At 44.9% G+C, this 20,913-nt stretch overlaps 3 protein-coding genes across 4 annotated transcripts; all 3 read right to left on the bottom strand.

The window, feature by feature from the left end:
• Positions 1-3,464: 3,464 nt before the first annotated feature.
• Positions 3,465-11,881, bottom strand: MAGEB1 (MAGE family member B1). Of its 2 annotated transcripts, none has more exons than XM_025372815.1 (3): positions 11,810-11,881; positions 9,226-9,328; positions 3,465-5,064 (listed from the first exon to the last, which is right to left on the bottom strand). In XM_025372815.1, the coding sequence occupies exon 3, from the start codon at positions 5,002-5,004 to the stop codon at positions 3,964-3,966; it is 1,041 nt and encodes a 346-aa protein (XP_025228600.1). In that variant the 5' UTR covers positions 5,005-5,064; positions 9,226-9,328; positions 11,810-11,881; the 3' UTR covers positions 3,465-3,963. The 2 variants fall into 2 exon arrangements, with proteins under 2 accessions (XP_025228600.1, XP_025228601.1); XM_025372816.1 differs by having other exon boundaries at positions 9,237-9,328; positions 11,810-11,858.
• MAGEB4 (MAGE family member B4) lies at positions 11,425-13,750 on the bottom strand. Its single transcript, XM_025372814.1, has one exon. The coding sequence runs from the start codon at positions 13,478-13,480 to the stop codon at positions 12,437-12,439; it is 1,044 nt and encodes a 347-aa protein (XP_025228599.1). The 5' UTR covers positions 13,481-13,750; the 3' UTR covers positions 11,425-12,436.
• Positions 13,751-17,974: 4,224 nt separating this feature from the next.
• Positions 17,975-19,596, bottom strand: MAGEB3 (MAGE family member B3). The gene has a single exon (XM_025373284.1). It carries the CDS (start codon positions 19,540-19,542, stop codon positions 18,502-18,504), a length of 1,041 nt encoding a protein of 346 aa, XP_025229069.1. The 5' UTR covers positions 19,543-19,596; the 3' UTR covers positions 17,975-18,501.
• Between the last annotated feature and the right edge of the window lie 1,317 nt (positions 19,597-20,913).

Raw genomic sequence — 20,913 nt, 5'->3', positions numbered from 1 at the left:
GGCATGGTAGCGTGTGCCTGTAATCCCAGCTACCCGGGAGGCCGAGGCAGAAGAATCGCTTGAACCCGGGAGGCGGAGGTTGCAGTGAGTGGAGATTGCACCACTGCAGTCCAGCCTGGACAACAGAGTGAGACTCCATCTCAAAAAAAAGAGATTGTGCATTCACTTCATTAAATAAAAAGAGCAAATGGCGCAACAATATATACATTGTTACCTATGTATGTTAAAAACTCAATATATTTTCATGGCATATCTATGTATTAAAAAGCTTTGAGTGGGCTTTAAAATGACACACATCAAATTATTAATTGTGGCTACTTTTGAAAAGGGGGCTGAATTTTAGAGGAAAGTTGTGAGATTGTGATTTATTGGTATTAAAATTTTTTCCAACAAGAATATGCATACTACCACTAGCTTTATGATTAAAATATTTTTAATAAGCCTGACAATAGAAATAGTAGTTGTGTATATTACTCAAATAAAGTAACTGCTATCTGATGCAACAACAACAACAACAAAAACCCTGAAATATGAATGGGTTAACACAACAAATATTTCTCTTTTTTGTGCACATAAAACCTGAAGTGGGTTGGCAGTGACCTAGAGAACCAGGTTGTTTCTATAATGTGGCTCCACACCTCAACGTGGGTTCTCCATGTTTGCTGTTGAATGGAAGAGAAAGCATGGAGGTGGCTGACTGGATCTCAGTGCCTTGACCTAGAGATGACAAACATGCTTTTACTCATATTTCAGTGGCAAGGGTTAAATACATGACCCTTTTTAACTATGAGTAGACTGGGAATGTAGTCTCTCCATGAGCCCAGGAAAGAGAGCAAGACATCATATAGATAAACACTTGCCATCTCTCCCATAAACCGGTACACAGTAGATGTTCAATGAAGAGCAACTGTTATAATTGGTTAGGACAATAACCCTCTTCATTTCTCAGAGGAGTTTGTAAGAAGGCCAAATTTGCCTTGAAATTTGCAACATTTTTCTAGTGTCTACTATGTGACAGATGTTTTCAAACACAAGGTCATGTCTAATTTTCAAAATGATCCTGGAAATTTCTACAAGGAGGATTTGTCCTTTGTCGATCAATAGCACGTTTCTACACGACTCTTTATAATAACCTGCGTAATTTTAGTAGGCTGAGAATTTTCTCCTACCTTTGGTGCCTGGTCAAATCATAGCTACCCACCACCTACTTAACATTCCCAAACACCTGAACAGGTACAATGAAGCACACTGAAAAACCAATATTTTCCTCTGGGGCAGATAAAGATAAGAGTAAACTGAAGGATAGTAAATTATTTTCTCTTTTTATTCAAAGTTGGCATGTCTGCCAAGGAACCATTTTCCACCTCTGAGAAGGACTTGAAGAAAGATTTTCAGGGATTTAGCCACAGTAGATGTTTGCTTACACAGTGATTTCCTCTGTCTTTCCTTATCTACCACTTAAGAGGCAAGCTTTGGATGTTGACCACCTAGGTAAATTCACTCATTGGTGTATGTGTTCAGTGGCCTGTCTCAAATAAAATACTCTATTAAAATCCTACTGCAAATATCAGGGTGGTTTTAAAAAGCCTCTTTTCTAGCCTCAGGGTTATAAACCAAGAAACAGTAGATTCTGTGCTAAATCAAACTCTTCTCACTAGTAGATTTGAAAACACTTTGACAGTGTGGTGGCAGCATCCAGAGACATGAAGAGGTGTCTAGGCTTCACTATTTGAAGTGAACAATTACACGAAAGGGGCTGTTGCTGTCAAAGGGCATCTGTGGTGAGGGGTGGGACCTCCAAGCAGTTAGAACCCTCTGTGTTAGGGAAAGTGCAAGTGAGTCTGGGCTGTTCCTCTGGGAGCAGGTGCAGGCTGCAGAGAAAGACACAGTGAAGCTGACCAGCAGGTCAGTTCCAGTTTGGACAGGGGGGCACACTGAGGAAGACCCCGGGGAAGGGCACTGTAATGTGGGAAAGCACTGGACTAGACTTATGTGCTGGGCCCAGAGCAGAGTCAGCTCTAGAGGAACCTGTGGGCTAGAGGCGGGAGAACCCCAGGGCAATGAACCCCACAGTTCAAAACTCTGTTTCTCATTTTGCCTTTCCTTTCACTGAAAGGCCTGCTTTTAGTACTTTGGCCACAGGGCACTTGTTATCATTTGAGAGATATTGTGGAAGAGTGAGAATTAAGAGACAGTTTGGCCTCAGATTGCGAGAAGCAGGACAGTGAGGGCTCTGGAAACATTCAGACTGGGGGTTTTGTCCCAGCCCTGTCACTTACCAGCCGTGTGAACTTGAGGATGTTGCAAGTTTTTCATCTCCTAATTTGATAAGCCCCATCTTGTAGGATTGTGGAACACATGAAATGTATGTAAGGCATCTGGCAAAGTGACTGGCAAATATTGGCTCTTTAATGAATGGCAGTTATTACTATGATTATATTCATACCAAGAAAACTGCTCTCATCTCTGGAAAATTTTTGTTTTGTCCAGGAATTGTCAGAGAACATGCAGTACTCTAAAAAACAACCAAATAAGTCAAAATGCTGCTAAGCAAGTAACGCTACGTAAATTCTCCCCATGGGAGAGTATGTTATTTAATACGGGAGCAGGGACTTCATCAGAATTCAACTCAAAGCTTATAGAGTTTATGTCAAGGACCAACAACTCCCCTCCCTCTGAGATTCCCTTCCTACAAAAAATTCTTATTTTCACTTATTTCATCACCAATGAGATCTAGCCCTACCTTGGAGTTTTGCCAAATTATACACAAGAAGACCTAATTAATGGAGTAGGCTCTGGCTGCACAAGCTCAGGGAAAAGAGTGTTAGCTTAGTGGTTTCTTGGCATCTCACCTCAAGGAAGTGTAACCTTTATTTCTCAAACCCTCTCTGGAGACAACGTGCATAAAACAACTAGTTTGTGCCCTGTGTTTGACTGCCCTGGGATGAGAGCACTGTATTCTTCAACTCCTACCCTAGACGCAGGTTCTCTCTGCTTTACCCACAATCCCAAAGTAACTGTTAAGGGCAGTTTCCCTTTCCAAGCTTAATCTCTCAACTTTAAGGCTCATGATCTGAGGGTGTGGCACCTTCTTATGATTATCACCTCAACCAGTTCACTGTGGAGCTAACTTAAAATGACCTCCCAATGAGGGACTTGCATTGTCCCACACCACAAAGTGCCTTGGCTAAGGAAATTAACACTTGACTGCTCTTGTCTGAACCTTCTCCCACCATCCTCACTTCTTTTTCTAGGGAGTAATTTTTTATTTTAAAAAAATCTGTACATGTTAGAGTGTCTCTCACCACCTTCCTTAAATAATAACTCCTTAGACTAAAAATCTGTGTGCAGGGGAAGGGTCTTCTCTAACTTAGTACAATCACTACTATCACAGAGCCTTACAAGGAGCAAATGCTCAATTTATGGTGAGAATAAATGAGCCACTGAACAAAGAATATAATTTATTACAATTTATTTTATCTGCATTCTTGAAAAGGTTAAAGACAACCAGGTATGTATCTTTGGATTTTACAAAAACAAAAGTGAATGAATGCAGAAAACAAAAACTTGACATGCTTTGCTAACTCTTCCTCTATTTTAAGACTCCAATTACGTTGTGTGAGGTTCTTTCACACATTTCTGAGAAAATCTCTATTCTAAAGCTATACTTGCTTCTTCTTGAACCCAAAAAAGATTCAAGGATTTCAAAAATGTATTACAGAATACCAAAACTCTCATGCTTAAAGCTGGCGGCACCAATAAATGTGTGATCCATGTCGCTCATAGACATAGATCCTAACTCTAAATAAACGTTCTATTAAAAGAAAAACACTTGAAAGATACTAATGTTTAACAGGAACACAAACAAGATATATGTTATGATCTCTCTACCCCTATCTTGGCTTCTACTTTAAAAGGTTGGCATCTTGCCACAAAAACAAAGTGAACAATCTGCCTTAATTCTCACATGGGTTGGGAGGAGTTGCTGAATGCGGCTCTAGAACGCCCTCTAAAAGCTGCGGCAGTAGTGCGACGCCTGGCTCTAACACTGGATCGGACTCGGGCTCTCTCTTCCTCATCTCTCAAAGCCTCTTCATAATGGGATGGGAAGTCACGGGGAGTGGTACCATTCACCTTGGCCAGAAACTCGAGGACTTTCATCTTGGTGGTTTCAGTGTAGGCTCTTGGACCCCACAGGAATTGATAGCGTGGGGGATGACTGTTGGGCACCCGCTTGTACTTCAGATATTTTTCCTTCACCAGATCTTGGGTGATGAACTTCCGGGGTTCCCCATAGATTACGTGCTCCTCTCCATCATAGGCTCCCAACATATTCATGAATTTCCAGATCTCTTCCTCGGTGGCAGAGTTGCCATTTAAGAAGATCACACCCAGGAGAGGCATCAGAAGCCCATTCCTGGGAAAGTCCCAATCATTGCTCAGGTTTCCATCATTGGTGAGGTTTAGCTTGCTGACGAGGGTGTAGGTGTGGCCACTAGGGTTGTCTTCCTTCAAATCAAGGCCAAAGACCAGCTCCAAGCGGTGAGAGGCTCTATTGAGGATCTCAGGGAAGTGATCCTTGTACTTTTCATCAACAAACTTCAGCATATCTGCCTTCATAATGGGCTCTCTCATTTTATACTTATGTAGCATGAAATGCATCAGCATTCCTGCTTCCCAGGCTACAGGATCTTTGACTGACTTCTCAGTGGATGTTGTGCCCTGGGAGGAACTTGCATTTTCCTCACCTTGGCTTTTGGCACCTTCATCAGATTCGGTGCATGACACAGCCGCAGCAGCAGTGGTGGTGGGTGAAGCTCCCTGAGGCTTCTGGGGGATGCTAGCAGCAGGGGAGCTTGCGGGAGTATCCCCCAAAACAGGAGAGGGGGGGCACTCCTCTTTCTCTGCTGCAGTGGCCTCAGCAGCCTTGAGACCCTGGGTCTCCTCTCGTGCCTTGCGGCGTTTCTCCCGAGCACGGAGCTTACTCTTATGACCCCGAGGCATGATGGCTGTGGTCAGGCAAAATAGGCAGGAGTGTGGGCAGAAGGGCAGGAGATGTGGGGCCTGAAGGAGAGAGAATGAGATTCTGTGAGCACTTGCAGTAGGGAGGTAACACCTTGGCTTTTAGAGAGCCATTTCTGCTGGTTTTTTTGAGGACACTGCTCTAAGAACCCACTAGGCTCTTGTTGCCAATCCTGCCTGGGACTGACTGGGTGACAGCAGAGGTTGGCAGTGTAGACTACCTCTGTGTTCAAGGGCCCTCTCAATTTATATACAGGATCTTCATATCTACTCTTGGAAGGGGCTGGGACCTCCTTCCTGTGCTGCTCTGAAGCTGACACTTCAAAGCTCTCTGGAATCCACCAAAGAAAAATGAGGCACTGCTTCAGCCCACCATCCTTGCCGGGGGCTGGGCGGGGTGGCAGTGCTGACAGTTCTGTGGAACTCTCTGTCCTGAGCTAGTTGGACCTCAATCTTCATTCAGAGTCCTCATCTCATCTATATCTAAGGTCTGGGAACCTCTCTTCTGCTAACTGGTGCTGCATCTTCAGACCAAAGCTGTCACCTCCCTTAGACCTAATGCAATGAAATAAAGAAGTCTCAGCCTGGCAACTCTTGGCGAAGGCCTTTGAGAGCTAAGTGCAGAGACAGGACTAACATCGTTGTTTTTCCTCTATTTGGGATGGTGGTTGGGGGCTTGGGGGAATGGTACCTTCAGTCCACATCCATACTTTCACTCCCAGAAGAGCCTAGGGCTCTGTTCTCTCTACACCTGAGGACCTTTACTCATAGTAAGGCCTACATCTGCCTGAGACCCAATAGAGGAAATGAGGGTGGCTGTATCTGGTCACATCGCCCATATTCTCCAGAGGCTCAAAGCTGTGGCTGGCAGGTTGAAGCCCTGCGATGTGTAGTCCCACTCATGGTCCTCACTCAAGGTCTCCAGTTTGACTCCTGGGCGGACCTAAAATGCCTCCTACCCCTCCTGCTAACCCATCCGACTAAGACCTTCATTTCCGTTATTCCTGAAGAGGAATTTAGGGGCACTTCTGACATTTATGCTCAGGGCTTCCTAGGGATGACATACAGAGTGACTCTGAGGGATCCCCACTGATGAGGTGGGAGTTCCCTCAAGTCCTCTCTATGAGTCCTGGCACAACCTGGAAATCCTCTCTCTACTGACCTGAGGCCCTTTACATCAGATTAAGATTCTCATTGCCTCAGAGTCCCAAGATGAAAGAAAGTCTGAATCACATCCAGTCATCCCGTCCTCTATGGGGGTCCACTGTTCTGGGGTCGTCGTTCTCTTTAGTCTTCACTCAAGCAAAGTCTGAGCTCCTCTCTAAGCCCGCTTGATTCTTCCAACCTCAAACAAAAGCCTTCACCTCTCTGAGTACCCAGGGCTAGTCTTGAGGGGATGACACATCTGGTTACTTCTGCCTGGGGTTTCCCAGAGCTGAGAGGGGGTGGAACTTGGTGAAGCCCCACTCTCTAGGTCAATGCTCATCTCATTCCTCCTTCAGTGTCTTCTCTGTCTTGATCTAACGCCTATCCAGTCATACAAAGCCCCCCACCCCCAACTCCTTGAGGAAGAAGTGAAACTTTTCCCATCTGGCTACAACTGTCCATCATCTCCCAAGGATGAAAATCAGGAAGGAATTCCGTGTTTCTTTCACTGTTATGGGATAAGTGGTCCCCCCAGTTCTCAGGGTCTTCTTCTTGACTCCTGGAATTACCCGGGAATCCTCTAGCTGCTAACATAAGGCTGCCCCCTTTGATGAAGTTCCTCACTTCCCTGAGATGCTCTAGGAAGAAGTGAGTGAGACTCATCATATCACCATACCTGGATCTCCCAGGTCTCAGTGGGGATAGGGCTCTTTGTGTGTTACCTCTTTCTTGGAGGGGATCCCCTCACACTCCCTCAGTATCACCATCTTTTAGGAACTGGGCCTCCTCCCTGTACTAAATAAGGGCTTTCATGTTAAACCAAAGCCATTATGTACCTGAAACAGCCCCTGAAGGAAATGAGGGGCATCTCAACTTGAGAGTTCTAACCCTGGCTTCTCAGGAATGAACGCCAAGGTAAGACTGTGTGTTCCTGCCTGTTCTGGACTACATGGTTACCTCATTCCTCATACAGAAACTGTACCTTAACACCTGTCTTGGCATATGACTCCTATCTCTCTACTGAACTGGGGCAGCAAGGTCTTAAACCAAGGCCCTCCTCTCCCTAAGACCACGAAGGCAGAAGCCAGGGAGTACTTGAGCCTGCCAGCTCTGGCCTGGGATTCCCAGGGACAGCATCAGGCGCAGCTGTCTCACTTGTGTATTGAGTAGCCGCCATTTCCTCACTCAGTGTCTCCACCTACACTCGTCACTCTTTCTGGGACTCCACCCATGGACCGGTCCTGAGACCATGCCCTGTAGACAAAAGTTCTCATACTCCTTGGACCTAAGTTTACAGTCATAGTGGGCCACATCCCACCATGGCTGACTGGGGCCCGTGCGAGCCGACAGCAGGAGCGGGACTTTTTTTTTTTTTTTTTTTTTTGAGACGGAGTCTCGCTCTGTCGCCCAGGCTGGGGTGCAGTGGCGCAATCTCAGCTCACTGCAAGCTCCGCCTACCAGGTTCACGCCATTCTCCTGCCTCAGCCTCCCAAGTAGCTGGGACTACAGGCACCCGCCACCATGCCCCAATAATTTTTTGTATTTTTAGTAGAGACGGAGTTTCACCATGTTAGCCAGGATGGTCTTGATCTCCTGACCTCGTGATCCACCCGCCTCGGCCTCCCAAAGTGCTGGGATTACAGGCGTGAGTCACCACACGCAGCCCAGGAGCGGGGCTTTTGGACCCCACTGTTCTGGAGTCTGTGACTCCCTCAGTTGTCACACAGGACTTTGTCCCTGATTCCTAGTAGGGTTTAGGACTCCTCCCTCTATTGACCTGAGTCTGTAAGACTTAGGCCAAAGCCCTCATCTCCCTGAGTCACTGAAGAGACAGTCAGGGTGCTACCCATCCGGTTACCTGAGGCCTCCCAGGACCAAATGGAGAAGCGAGACTTAGTGGGGCCCTCTTTGTTACGGGTGGGTGTGGTCTCTTCAATTTACACTCAGGGTCCTCACCTTGACTCCCAACCAGTCCTGAGAATTCACCCTCGGCTGACCGGACGCGGCACCCCTTACGCTCGCTCGGGTCCTCGCCTTCACAGCGGAGGTGAGGATGAGCCACATCCGGCAGCCCAGGGCCTCTGAGGGCTGACGGCAAGAGTCTCTGAGGACTGACGACAGAGGCAGGACGCTAGGACACTGTTCTAGCGTCACTGGTCCCTTCGTCCCCACTAGGGTTCCTCACCTTAGTATCTAGCAGCCTGGGACAACTTCCACCTCTTGACCCAAATCCGCCAGGCAGACCCTGCGCCCTTACGCTCGCTCGCTCCCGCGCTCGCGTCCTCGCCTTCAAAGCGGAAGTCAGGATGAGCCACATCCGGCAGCCCGTGGCCTCAGGGCTGACGGAAGGGGTAGAACGCTACCGGACGTAACTGTTCTAGCGTTGCTGCTCCCTACGTCCCCACTAGGGGTCCTCACCCCTGCTCATCTAGCAGCCTGGGATGACTCCGCCTTCTGACCCAAATCCGCCAGCTTCCAAACAATACCCCCACCTCCCTCAGCCCCCAAGGTGGTAATCTTAGCGAGCCACACAGGCCATCCCTGCCTGGGCCTCACAGGTCTGACAGCAGCGGCAGGGCTCTGTGAAAGTCCCTTTTTGGGGAGAGGTCTTCTCATCAGCTGTCAGAGTCCTCATCTGACTCTGGTTTCCTCTCCGGGCAGAACTGAAGTGACTCCCTTCCGGCCCCATGCCCCCCATCCTCCCTGAGACCTTCCAGGCGGAAATGAGAGGCGTCTTAGGCGGATAGCTGTGTGTGATGCCTCAAAACAGGGGATGAATTCTGGGGACTCGTCTGCTGGTGGAGTCCCCTCTTAACACTTAAGAGTCCTACGTTGATTCTTGTTAGGGTCTCGGCCTCTTCCTTCTGTAAAACTGAGGCTGCCCCAATTAGACGGAACCAGTCATGTCCCTGAGACTTTCCAGGCAGAAATCAGCCTGCCATCTCCGCCAAGGCTTCCTAGGGCTGACAGCAGAGGGGACTTTGTGAGGCCGTGTGGGTGCTATCCTTAGTTCACATTCAGTCCTCACCTTGACAAGTGAGCAAACCTGTAACTTACCCTTTGTTTACCTGAACCTGCTCCTCTCACATCAAGGTCCTGTTTTCTGAGAATTTCGAGTTGGAATTCTGGATGATCCTCATGATCACAGTCCTTTTGCAACCTGCAATAACAGATAGTAAGGAAAGGACTCCATAGAACCCCACAGTTTTGGCTGGGTCCTTCCATCAATCTTCTTTTATGCTCCTTGCCTTTACATGTATCAGAACCTGGGACTCCTCTGTCTACTGAACTGAGTTCACTGTCCTGAGGGGCTGGATGAACCCTTACATTTTGGAGTGGTTTCTCCCCACTATTCATTCATGAGTGTTCTCATGTTGGCTTCTGTTTCTTGATCAAACTCTTCCAGGGAAGTGTCACATCCCTGCAAAAATTTGACCAGTTTCCTCTTTGCAAACCTTGCAGAGAAGAGGTCCCTGTCCCAGAAGTGATGTGACACTAGGAAACTGAAACGGAAGGTGGAGAGCCTCAGACAGATGTTGTGCTCTAAGGGAAAAAAACATGCTGATCTATTTCTTCACTTCACCAACCAAAGGGTAGTTCTAAAAGATTTACTTTCTACAGAAAAGGTGCAGCCAGATGATTTTTGTAATCTTTTGATCTTTCGAAGCTATCTAATTTTGCTTCTGTCGGTGATCATATTGTCACCGAGTATTGTTTCTTTTTCTCTGTAACTCACGTCTGTCAATTATTGTGGTATTCTTGCTCTGGTTATGTATTTCAATCCAGTGTTTGGGGTACAGAGACCTCTTCTTTCCTACCTGAGACACACTTTGGGGTTGTAGAAGAAAATGAATTAAGCAATTCACAGTAAGCTTCAGTTTGGGAGGAGTGGAACAGTGTGAACTCTAGAGGAATTCAGACCAGCAGTCTAGTTCCAGCCTTATCACTTACTAGCTGTGTGAACTTGGGCACATTACCAAACTCTATGAGCCTCGGGCTCTGCATCTGTGAAATGGGCTTGATAAGCCTTGTCTTGTAAGACTGGTGGAATGTGGTGAAAGTGTGCAAAGCCCTGGTGTGCATTGAGACTTTAAACAATGCTTGTTATTACTGTGATTATTTCAAGTACAGAAGAAATCATCCACCCTGCTGATTTTTTTCAAGTCCAAGAGATAACAAAGAATATACAACTTTCTAACACATGGAACAACAAATCAGTCCAAAACGCAACTTACAAAGAAACTCTAAATAACTTTTCCGTATTAAATCATATTTTGAGTGTGGAGTTGTCTTTCTCATCTGAAAGCAACTCAAACCTTCTAGGGTTTGGTTCAAAGACCAACTCTGGCCTTTCATCCAAACCACTTATTTTCATTCATTTTACCACCATCAAAAATCTAGATCTCCCTTAGAATTTGCAAAAACACATGAAAGGAAAAAAATTCGTTTTAATGGAATGGGTTCTGGCTGCCCAGCTGATAGCAGAGTATTAGCCCAGTGGCTTATGAGTTTCCAGTCTTAAAGGAGTATCACCTTTATTTCTCAGAAACACTCTGGGGACTACGTGCATAAAACACCCAGTTTGTGTACTGGATTCACTTCACTTGCACTGGGACAAGAGCACCGGCCACTTTCAATCCCTGCTTCTAGGCAAAGATTCCCTCTGGTTTTTCCGCAATCTCAAAGTAACTGTTAAAGGCAATTTTTCATTCCAGTCTCCATCTCTGAAGTCTGAGATCCACCATTTGAGTGTGTGACCCCTGCTCAGTGCACCCCATCTAGGCACTAGGCCGGGACATAAAATTACCTCCTATTGCAGTATGGTCGGTTTCCCAAAGTCTCAATTACCTTGCTTAGGACATTTACACTAGATTCCACTGCTGGAAACACCCCCACCTTCTTTCTTATCCCCTCTTTTCACCTGTCTTTAGGTCTTAGGGAGTATCTCATCACCTTCATTATATGATAGCTGCTGTTGGATTCTAAAATTCTATGGGCAGGGATTGGGGGTTTTTTGTTGTTTGTTTGTTTTTTGGTTTTTTAGTTTATCCGGTACTAGCCAGGAGCCCTCCAAAGAACAGCTGCTCAATTAATATTTGGACGATTAAAGTGTAAGTGACCAGGAAGTCAAATGTATTGCTATTTAATTTCCCCCACATTCCTGAAAAAGCTAAGCCAATCCGGGTACATATACTTCAGTTTTACAAAGAAAAACTAAAAAGAACAAAACAAAGCAAGAATTGACCACATTTTACTTTTTTTTTTCTCTACTTCATGGTCCCACCAACTTTATTGCAAGGTAATTTCCTTTTCACAAATTTCATATTCCAATTCCATATTATCTTGTTCTAGATCACAGGAAAAGACTTAAAAGATTTTTAAATTGTTTTACATAATGCAAAAATTCTCGCTCTTCAACCTGTTATATTTTAATAAATGAGTGATTCATGCCTTTCACAAACTTAGATTCTGAAACTAAATAAATCTACAATTTAAAAAAAGAACACTGAAAAGCAGGAAAAAGAAAAGATAAATCATTTTACATACAAATATGTTATATATAGTGTTCCCACCAACTCCCCTTTGGCCCTCCATTAATTAGAAGGTTAAGCGTTTTCTTAATCAAAAGTAAAGAATATACCTCAGACTTCACAAGGAGTGGGAGACACTGCTGGACACCACACTGAAACATGCCAGACCCAGTTGCAACACTATCTCTGGCTCTCTCTCCCTCATCTCTCCAAGTCTTCTCTGAATGGAGGGAAGACAATGGGGACACTGTCATTGACCTTGGCCCAGGCCTCCACATTCTTGAATAATCTAAGCAAACCAGGTATGTAACTTTTAAATTTATGAACAAAAAAAGACTGAACGGAGTAAGACAAACCATGAATAAAGCAACTTTTACTTTTCTTCTCATTCTATCTTCAGATTCTACCTATTTTACTGTGAAGTTATTATAAATTTCTAAGGATAACCTTACTCCCATGCCATGTTATTTTGCTCTGTATCACAAAAATGATTTCAGGATTTTCTATTTGTATTTCAAAAACAAAATTCTTATTACTAAACCAACCTGATAAACAGCAATAAGTGTGTGATGCATGCCATTTCTAAACTTATATTCTGAATCTAAATAAACTTTCTATTTTAAGAAACATCACTAGAAAATACAACAAAGAGATAAATCAACAAGTTATTCATGCATCACAGGAACAGAGAAAGCAACAGGTCTTTCAACCACAAAATGAACAATTTGCCTTAGATCTCACATGGGGTGGGAAGAGCTGCTGGATGTGGCCCTGGAATACGTACTAGTCACGGCCGTAGTGCCACGCCTGGCTGCAACTCTGGGCCGGGCTCCGGTTCTCTCTTCTTCATCTCTCAAAGCCTCTTCATAAAGGAGTGGGAAGTTATTGGGGGTGGTGTCATTCACCTTGGCCAAAAACTCCAGGACTTTCATCTTGCTGGTTTCTGCATAAGCTCTTGGACCCCACAGGAATTGATAGCGTGGGGGATCACTGTTGGGCACCTGTTGGTATTCCAGATATTTTTCCTGCACCAGATCTTGGGTGATGAGCTTTCGGGGTTCCCCAAAGATAAGGTGCCTCTTTCCATCATAGATCCCCAACATATTCAGGAATTCCCAGATTTCCTCTTCACCAGCACAGTTGCCGTTTAAGAAGATCACACTCAGTAGAGGCATCAGAAGCCCGTTTCTCGGAAGGCTCCAGGCACCGCTCTGGTTTCCATCATTGGTGGGGCCTAGCATGCTGACAAGGATGTAGGAGTGAGTGGTGGGGTTGACCTCCTTCAAGGCAAGGCCAAAGACCAGCTCTGTGCGCTGAGAGACTTTCCTGAAGATCTCAGGGAAGTGCTCCTTGTACTTTTTGCTGATGATCTTCAGCATTTCTGCCTTTGTAGTGGGCTCTTTCATTTTATACTTGTACAGCAGGAACTGCACCAACATCTTCGTCTTCCTGGTTAGAGGATCTTTGAGTGATCTCTCAGTGGATGTTGAGGCCTGGGAGGAACTTGCATTTTCCTCATCTTGGCTCTCTTCACCTTCATCAGGTCCAGTGCCTGACATAGCTGCAGCAGCAGGGGTGGTGCGTGGCTCTCTCTGAGGCTTCTGGGGAATGCCCAAAGCAAGGGAGCTGGAGGGAGTATCCCCCAAAACAGATGAGGAAGAGGAAGGTGACTCTTCTTTCTCTGCTGCAGTAGCCTGACCAACCTTGAGATCCTGGGTCTGAGCACGGGTCCGCTGGCGTTTCTCACGGGCACGAAGCTTACTCTTCTGACCCCGAGGCATGATGGCTGTGGTTAGGCACAGCAGGCAGGAGTGTAGGCAGAAGGGCAGGTGATGTGGTTCCTGGAGAAAAGCGAATGAAATCCTGAGAACACCTTCAGCAGGCAGATACTACCTTGGCTTTTCAGAAGCCGCCTCTGCAGGATTCCTTGAGAACACTGCTCTAAGTATTCACTGGGCTATTGTTCTTAGTCATTCTGTCCCCTGAGAACTCAGCTGAGGAAGTTACAATGTGCCTTAGGCTGCAGCTTGCCAACCCTGCCTGGGGGCTGACTGGGTGACAACAAGCCTCGCAGTTGGGATCTCTGTGTTCAAGCTTGGAGAGGATCCACTCTGATTACCTTTAAAATTATCATGTCAGCTCTTGGCAGGGCCTGAGCCTCCCTCTATTGGTGTTGTGAAATTGACTCTTTAGTTTTCTGGGACCCAAATGAACGAAGTCCAGGGGCCCCTCAACCCACCACCCCTGCCTAGAAGCATTTAGTACTCTCTCTTTAGGTCCCAGATTTGCACTCAAGATCCTCATCTGGACTCCATGCAAGGTTGTGGACTGTCTCTTCTGCTGACTGATAACTGCGACTTCAGAACAAGAATTTCACCTTTTCTAGTTCTGATATAAAATGTGATGGGCATCTAAGAAAAAAAAAATTGATAATCTGGACTTTGCTAAATTAAAACTTCTGCTCTGCTAAGGATACCACAAAGAGAATAAGATAACTCCCAGGTTGGGAAAAAATTATTTTCAAAAGACATATCTTATAAGGGACTGTTAACCAAAACATACAAAAATTTCTTAAAACTGAACAATAAGAACTGACCAACCCTATGAAAAATGGGCAAAAGATCTAAGCAGGCACCTCAACAAATAATATATATGGAAGGCAATACATACATGAAATGATGGTCAACATCACAGGTCATTAGAGACTTGCAAATTAAAACAATAATGTGATACCACTACATACCTATAAGAATGGTCAAAATCAAAAACACTGATAACCCCAAATACGGATGAGGATGTGGAGCAACAGGAGCACACTGTCATTGCTGGTGGACATGCAAAATGGTATAGCCACTTTGGAAGACAGTTTGTAAGTTTCTTACAAAGCTATGCATACTCTTATCATATGATCCAGCAAGTGTGCTCCTTGTTATTTAGCCAAATGAGTTGAAAACAGTATGCCCACAAAAAAAAAAAAAAAAAAACCTGCACACAAACGTTTATAGTAGCTTTATTCATAATTGCCCAAATTGGGAAGCAACCAATATGTCCTTCAGAAGGAGAGTGGGTAAATTAATAGAATAAAGTATTATTCAGCACTGAAAGGGAATGAACTATCACGCCACAAAGAGACATGGATGAAACTTAGATACATATCACAGAGTGAAAGAAGCCAATTTGAAAAGTCTATACATTGCATAATTCCATCTATATGACATTCTGGAAAAGGCAAAAGTATGGAAACAGTACAAAGTTCAGTGGTTTCCAAGGGTTGGGGAGAGTGAGAGATAAATAGATCAGGCACAGAGAACTTTTAAGGCAGTAAAACAATTCTGGATGATGCTATGGTGGTAAACATATGTCATGTTACATTTTTAAATATTAAAACCCACAGAATGTGCAGCATCAGGAATGAATCCTAAACTACAGACATCGGGCATTGGGTGATAATGACGTGTCCATGTATTCTCAATTGTAACAAATGTATCACCCTGGCTTGGGAGATTGATATGAGGGAAGCTGTGTCTGTGGGAGGACAGGATGCCCATGGGACTCTGTGCTTTCTGCTCAGTTTTGCTGTGAACGTAAAACTATTCTAAAAAAGAAGGTCAATTATTTTTTAAAAATTAAAAAAGTGGTGGTGAATCCTCAACCTTACATGCTGCTCTGGCAATTTAAGATTTATGCAGGGGGGTGGACTCTGTTGTCCTCTCTATTCGGAGGTGAGCAGTCCCCTCAGTTCTCACTCGGTTTCCTTGATTTGGCTCCTAGCAGATCCTGGGGCTCCCCTCTTTTTTGACCTGAAGACCTCTCCGTTTAAAAGGCCTGCACCTCCCTGAGATCTGATAGGAGGAAGAGGGTGGCCTTATCTGGCCACAACTGACCGTGGTCTCCCAAGAGTGGCAGCTGTGGTAGACAGGTTGAGGTCTTATGATGGATTGTCCTACCAGGTCCTAACTCAGGATCCTAAATATGACTCACAGGAAGGCTTAATATTCTTCCCTTTGCTGAGCTGGGATTGCCCACCTCAGAACCAGACCTTCACTTCTCTGTTACTACTGAGGATATGAGGATGCCTCTGTCTGACATTCATGCCTGAATCTCTCAGAGATGACGATAGAGAGGATTCTGTGGGGTCCCCACTCATAGGGGTTTGGTGGTTTGTGCACTCTTCCGGGTACTCACTTTACTCCTGGCACACATTAGGAATCCTTCCTTTATGGACCTGAGTCAGCCAGCCTCAGATCATGGTCTTTACCTTCTTAAGAACTCCGGAGTAGAAATCAGGTTCAGCCCCATGCTGTCAAGACTATTTGGGTGAGTGCTTCCCTCATTCTTCATTCAGGGTCCTCAGCTTGGTATGTGTCAGAGAATGGGACTCCTCCCTCTACCGACCTGAGATGCAGGAACTCATAGGTCCCTGAGAACCTTGAAGAATAAGTGAGGAGATGCTCAGGCTAAGAACTCTGTCTGGCATGTTCTGCTCAGTCCTCCTATATGAAGGTCTTTATCTTAGCTCTTGTCCCTTAATTAATGACTTCCTGGGAAATGCCACATCCCTAAAAACTCTTGACCAGTTTCCCTACAATAAATCTTGCAGACAATGCATCCCTGTCCCAGGAGTGATGTAATATAGGGAAGCTGTAACACAAGGCAAAAGCCCAGGATTAAAAGTCATACCGTCAGAGGAAAAAAAAGCAAACAAACAAACAAAAAAAACATGTTGATCTATTTCTTCTCTTTACCACCCTCTTATATATTTCTCTTGGAAAAGATTTAACTTCCAATAAAAAGGGGAACTGTTCAGAATGACAGAATGTGAGCCCATGATCTTTTGAGTTTATCTGACTTTGCATATGTAGTCAGATTGTCACCAAATATTATCTTTCTCTCCTTAATTCACACCCCTCAACCATTTTGGTAATTTCCTTGCTCTGGTTATGTATTTCAGTCCAGCAAATTGGGCATAGAATCTTTTTATCACTTGATATATATTTGGGAGTAGTGAGAAGAAAAGTGAATAAGGGGACACAGTCAGTCTCAGGTTGGGATGCATGGAACAGAGTGTGCTTTACACTAATTCAGACTAGGGGTCTTGTCCCAGTCCTGTCACTTACCAGCCATGTGAAATTGGACACATTAATAGACCGTGGGCATCAGGCTTTTTATCTGTGAAGTGGATTTGATAAGTTCTGTTTTGTAGGACCAGTAAAATGTATACAATGTATGTAAAGTGCTTGAGATGTATTGAGACATAAAATAGTGCCAGTTCTTATTATGATTAATTTGTACCCTGACATTGCAATCTACTACACTGGGACTTATTTTTCAGTGCAGGAGATGTCAGAGATTATACCATATTCTAGGACAAAGAAAGCCCTATCAGACAAAGTGCTACCTAGAAAGGAAAACTAAATAATATTTCCTCATTACTTGATAGATCATTCAGTATTAGTATGAGGTAGACTTCCTCAGTAGATGCAACACAAATTCTAAAATGAGTTTCAAGAACCAAAAACTTCCTTCTCTCTCAGCTATCCTTCCATCTAAACCACTTTTATTTTGATTCATTTAACCACCTCTCAAAATCTAGACCTTGCCTAGAGTTTGCCAAATTACACACGAGGTAACCTAATTGAATGTGCTTTTAATGGAACAGGCTCTGGATCCCCCAGCCCAGGGCAAAGAGCACCAGCATAGTGGCTTCTGGTCCTCCCACCTCCCTTGAGGGTATTACCCTTATTTCTCAGAAACTGGCTGGAGATGATGTGTACAAAACACCTAGTGTGTGCTGTGTTTATTTGTACTGGGAGAAGAGCACAGGACACATTCTTACCCCAGGTTCTCCCTGGTTTATCCATGATCCCAAAGTAACTGTTAAGAACTGTTTCCTATTCCAAGCTTTGTCTTGCACCTCTGAGAGGCAACTTCTGAGAGCCTGGCCCCTGCTCACCATTCCCACAGCCTCATCCAGCCCACCATGGAGCCTCACTTAGATGAACTCCCATTGAGGGACCTGCATTTTCTTAGGCCCAACACCGCCTTGATTAGATAATTCATACTTGACTGTTCTCATGTGGAACTACCTCCCTCCCTTCTTATCATGTATCCTTTTGGTCTTAGAGCGAATATCACCATTTTCCTTAGATGATAGCTGCTTCTCGACCTTATAATTTTAAGGTCAGTTGCCAGGTTTTCTTTTTCTTAGCCCTCCCAGTACTAGCATGGATCCTTCCAAGAGCAGATGCTCAATTAACACTTGGAGAATGAGTGTGTCAGCATGAGGTCTAATTTATTATGATCTAATTCTACATTCTTAAATAAGCCAGACATATATGGTTATTTTTCTTTCATTTTCTTAAAACACAGAGTAAAAGCATTTAGGAAACCAAATATTGACCATCTTACACTCTTTCTCTATTTCTTAATCCCACACATTTTACTGCTGACTTTTTTTAAAAAAACATTTTCAAGGAAATGCTTATTCTAATTCCAAGTTATCTTGCACCAGATCACTAAATAAGATATAACTTTTCTCAATCTGCTTTACGAAACAGCAAAGTTTTTACTCTTAAACAACAAATATGACCAATATCTATCCTAAATTTAGATTACAATGATAAATAAAAGGAAAATTTGAAAAGTATGCCCCAAAATACAGATAAATCTTCAAATTATCCATTTAGAACAGAAACAAAAAGGTATTATACAGTGTGTTCCCTCCAGTAACACCCAGTCCTTCACTCCTTGGAACAGTGACTGCCCTCTTTAACTACAAAATGAAAAATTTGCTTCAACTTCACTAGGCGTGGGAAGAGCTGCTAGCCTTGACCTTGGAACATTTTCTGCCCATGGCACTACTGCCATCATTGAACGTAGCTGCAGCTTGGACTCTTTCTTCCTCATCTCTCAAAGCCTCTTCATACCAGAACTGGAACGCACTGGGGACAGTTTGATTGACCTTGGCCCAAAACTCCAGTACCTTCATCTTGCTGGTTTCAGCATGGGCTCTTGGACCCCACAGGAATTCATAGCGTGCAGGATCACTGTTGGGCACTTGTCGGTACTCCAGGTATTTCAGCTTCACCAAATCTTGGGTGATGAGCTTTCTGGGCTCCCCAAATATGAAGTGTTTCTTCCCATCATATATTCTCATCTTATTCAGGAATTCCCAGATCTTCTCCTCAGTGGCACAGTTGCCCTTCATGAAGATCACGCCCAGGAGATTCAGCAGGAGACCTGTCTTGGGAAACCCCCTCCCACGAGTCACTGTCCCATTGTTGGGGAGATCCATTTTGCTGACAAGGACATAAGAGTCCTTGGTAGAATCAACTTTCTTTAAATCAACACCAAATACCACCTCCATGTTAAAAGAGGCTTTTTTAAGAATCTCAGGGAAGTGATTCTCATGCCTTTTTTGGACAATTTTTAGCATATCTGCTTTCATAATGGGCTTTTTCATTTTGTACATTTCCATCAGGAATTGCACCAACATATTTGTCTTAATGGTTAGAGGGTCTGTGCGAGACCGCACAGTGGAGGATAGACCTTGAGAGAAGCTTTGCTTTTTCTCAATTTTACTGTTGACTCCCTTGTATGACTTTTTGTGATAAGCATCTACAGATGTAGTGGTGGATAGCGCTCTCTGAGGCTTCTTGAGAACACTATCTGACCTACCAGCAGACTTTTTCTGGATAGTAGCCCCCAAAATAAGAGGAGATGAAAAAGATACTTTTTTCTTCTGAGTTGCAGTCATCTGAGCACCCTGGTGACCCTGGATCTGACTCCAGGTCCGCTGGCATTTCTCACGTGCACGGAGCGTACTCTTCTGACCCCGAGGCATGATGGCTGTGATCAGGAACAGCAGGCAGGAGTGTCAGCAGAAGAGCAGGTGACACAGGCACCTGGAGGAGAGAGAGAAAGAGAGGTATGAGAGCCTTCAGCAGAGAGGTACCACTTTGGATTTAAAAGAAGACCGCCTCTGCAGTTTTCTGTGAGAGCACTGCTCTAGAAACCCAGAGGGCTTCTGTTCTGATCAGTTTGTCCTCTGAGAACCCTGGGAAGGTAATTAAAGTGTGCCTTAGGCCGCAGCCTGCCAGCCCTGTTCTGTGTATACTGGGACTGAGAGCGGCCATGACATGTCTAGTCCTTGTGGATTTCCTTTTACTCTGGGGTAGGAGGTTTCTCTCACATTCAGGACCATCATAAAAACTGTCAGGGCTGGGTCCCCTCCCCTGTGCTGCACTAAATTTGACACCTCCAACAAATGTCCTCATCTCCTTGGGACCACCTAAGAGGAGGTGAAGGAATGTCTCAGCCTCACCACCCCTGACAGGAGGAACTAGGTGCTAAGAGCACTGTGGAGACCTACCCTTTCCTGGGCTTATTGGGGTTCTGATACCTCATTCATAGTCCTCATCTTATCTCTAGATAGGACCTAGGACAGCTGCCTCTGCTGATCTGATGCCCCTCACTTTAGATAAAGGCCCTCAGCAACCTAATGCCATTAAAAGAAGGTGAGTTCACATACACCTGACCTCCATGCCCAGCCCCCTCAGGGCTGCAAGTGGGGAGTGGGGGACTCTTTGTTGTCTCTTCTTTATGTGGGAAGAGTGATATCACTAGTCCTCATTCAGGGTCCTCACTGTGACCCCTGTAAGGCTCTGGGCCTCCTCCCTCTTCCGTCTGCAGAACTGGGGCATGTAATTAGTTCAACCTTTCTGGCACTCCCTAGGCAGTAAGGGGGGCTGATGTTATTCCAAGGCTTCCCGGAGCTGAGAGAAGAAGCATAATTTGTGGGACTCTACTTTTTAGAGACAGTGTTCCCTTTAGCTTTCGCTCAGGTCTCTGATCTTGACTCCTAGTAGGATGTGGGACACTTCCCTCCATTAACCTAAGTCCTCCAGCCTCAAAACAAGGACCTAGACAGGGAAGTCAGAGACCCCTCCCCTATGAATACCTTTGCCTGGAACTTGCAAAATGAGTGCAGGGACGTTGTTTGTGTTGACACCTCTATTGCAGAGAGATTCCTTCATTAGCACTCAGGGCCCTCACCTTGACTCCAGTTAGGACCCAAGTCTCTCTTCCACCTGCTGAACTGGCCCTACTTTCTTAGACCAAGGCCCTTCCCTCCCTGAGACTTTCCAGGCAGACATCTGTCAGACAGCTTTCAAGGTATTCCCAGGGAAGACTTCAGGGGCAGGACTTAGTGTGG

Source organism: Theropithecus gelada, chromosome X, assembly GCF_003255815.1.
Source record: "Theropithecus gelada isolate Dixy chromosome X, Tgel_1.0, whole genome shotgun sequence".
NCBI classification, from domain to species: domain Eukaryota; kingdom Metazoa; phylum Chordata; class Mammalia; order Primates; family Cercopithecidae; genus Theropithecus; species Theropithecus gelada.
This window is presented reverse-complemented; position numbering and strand designations above follow the sequence as displayed.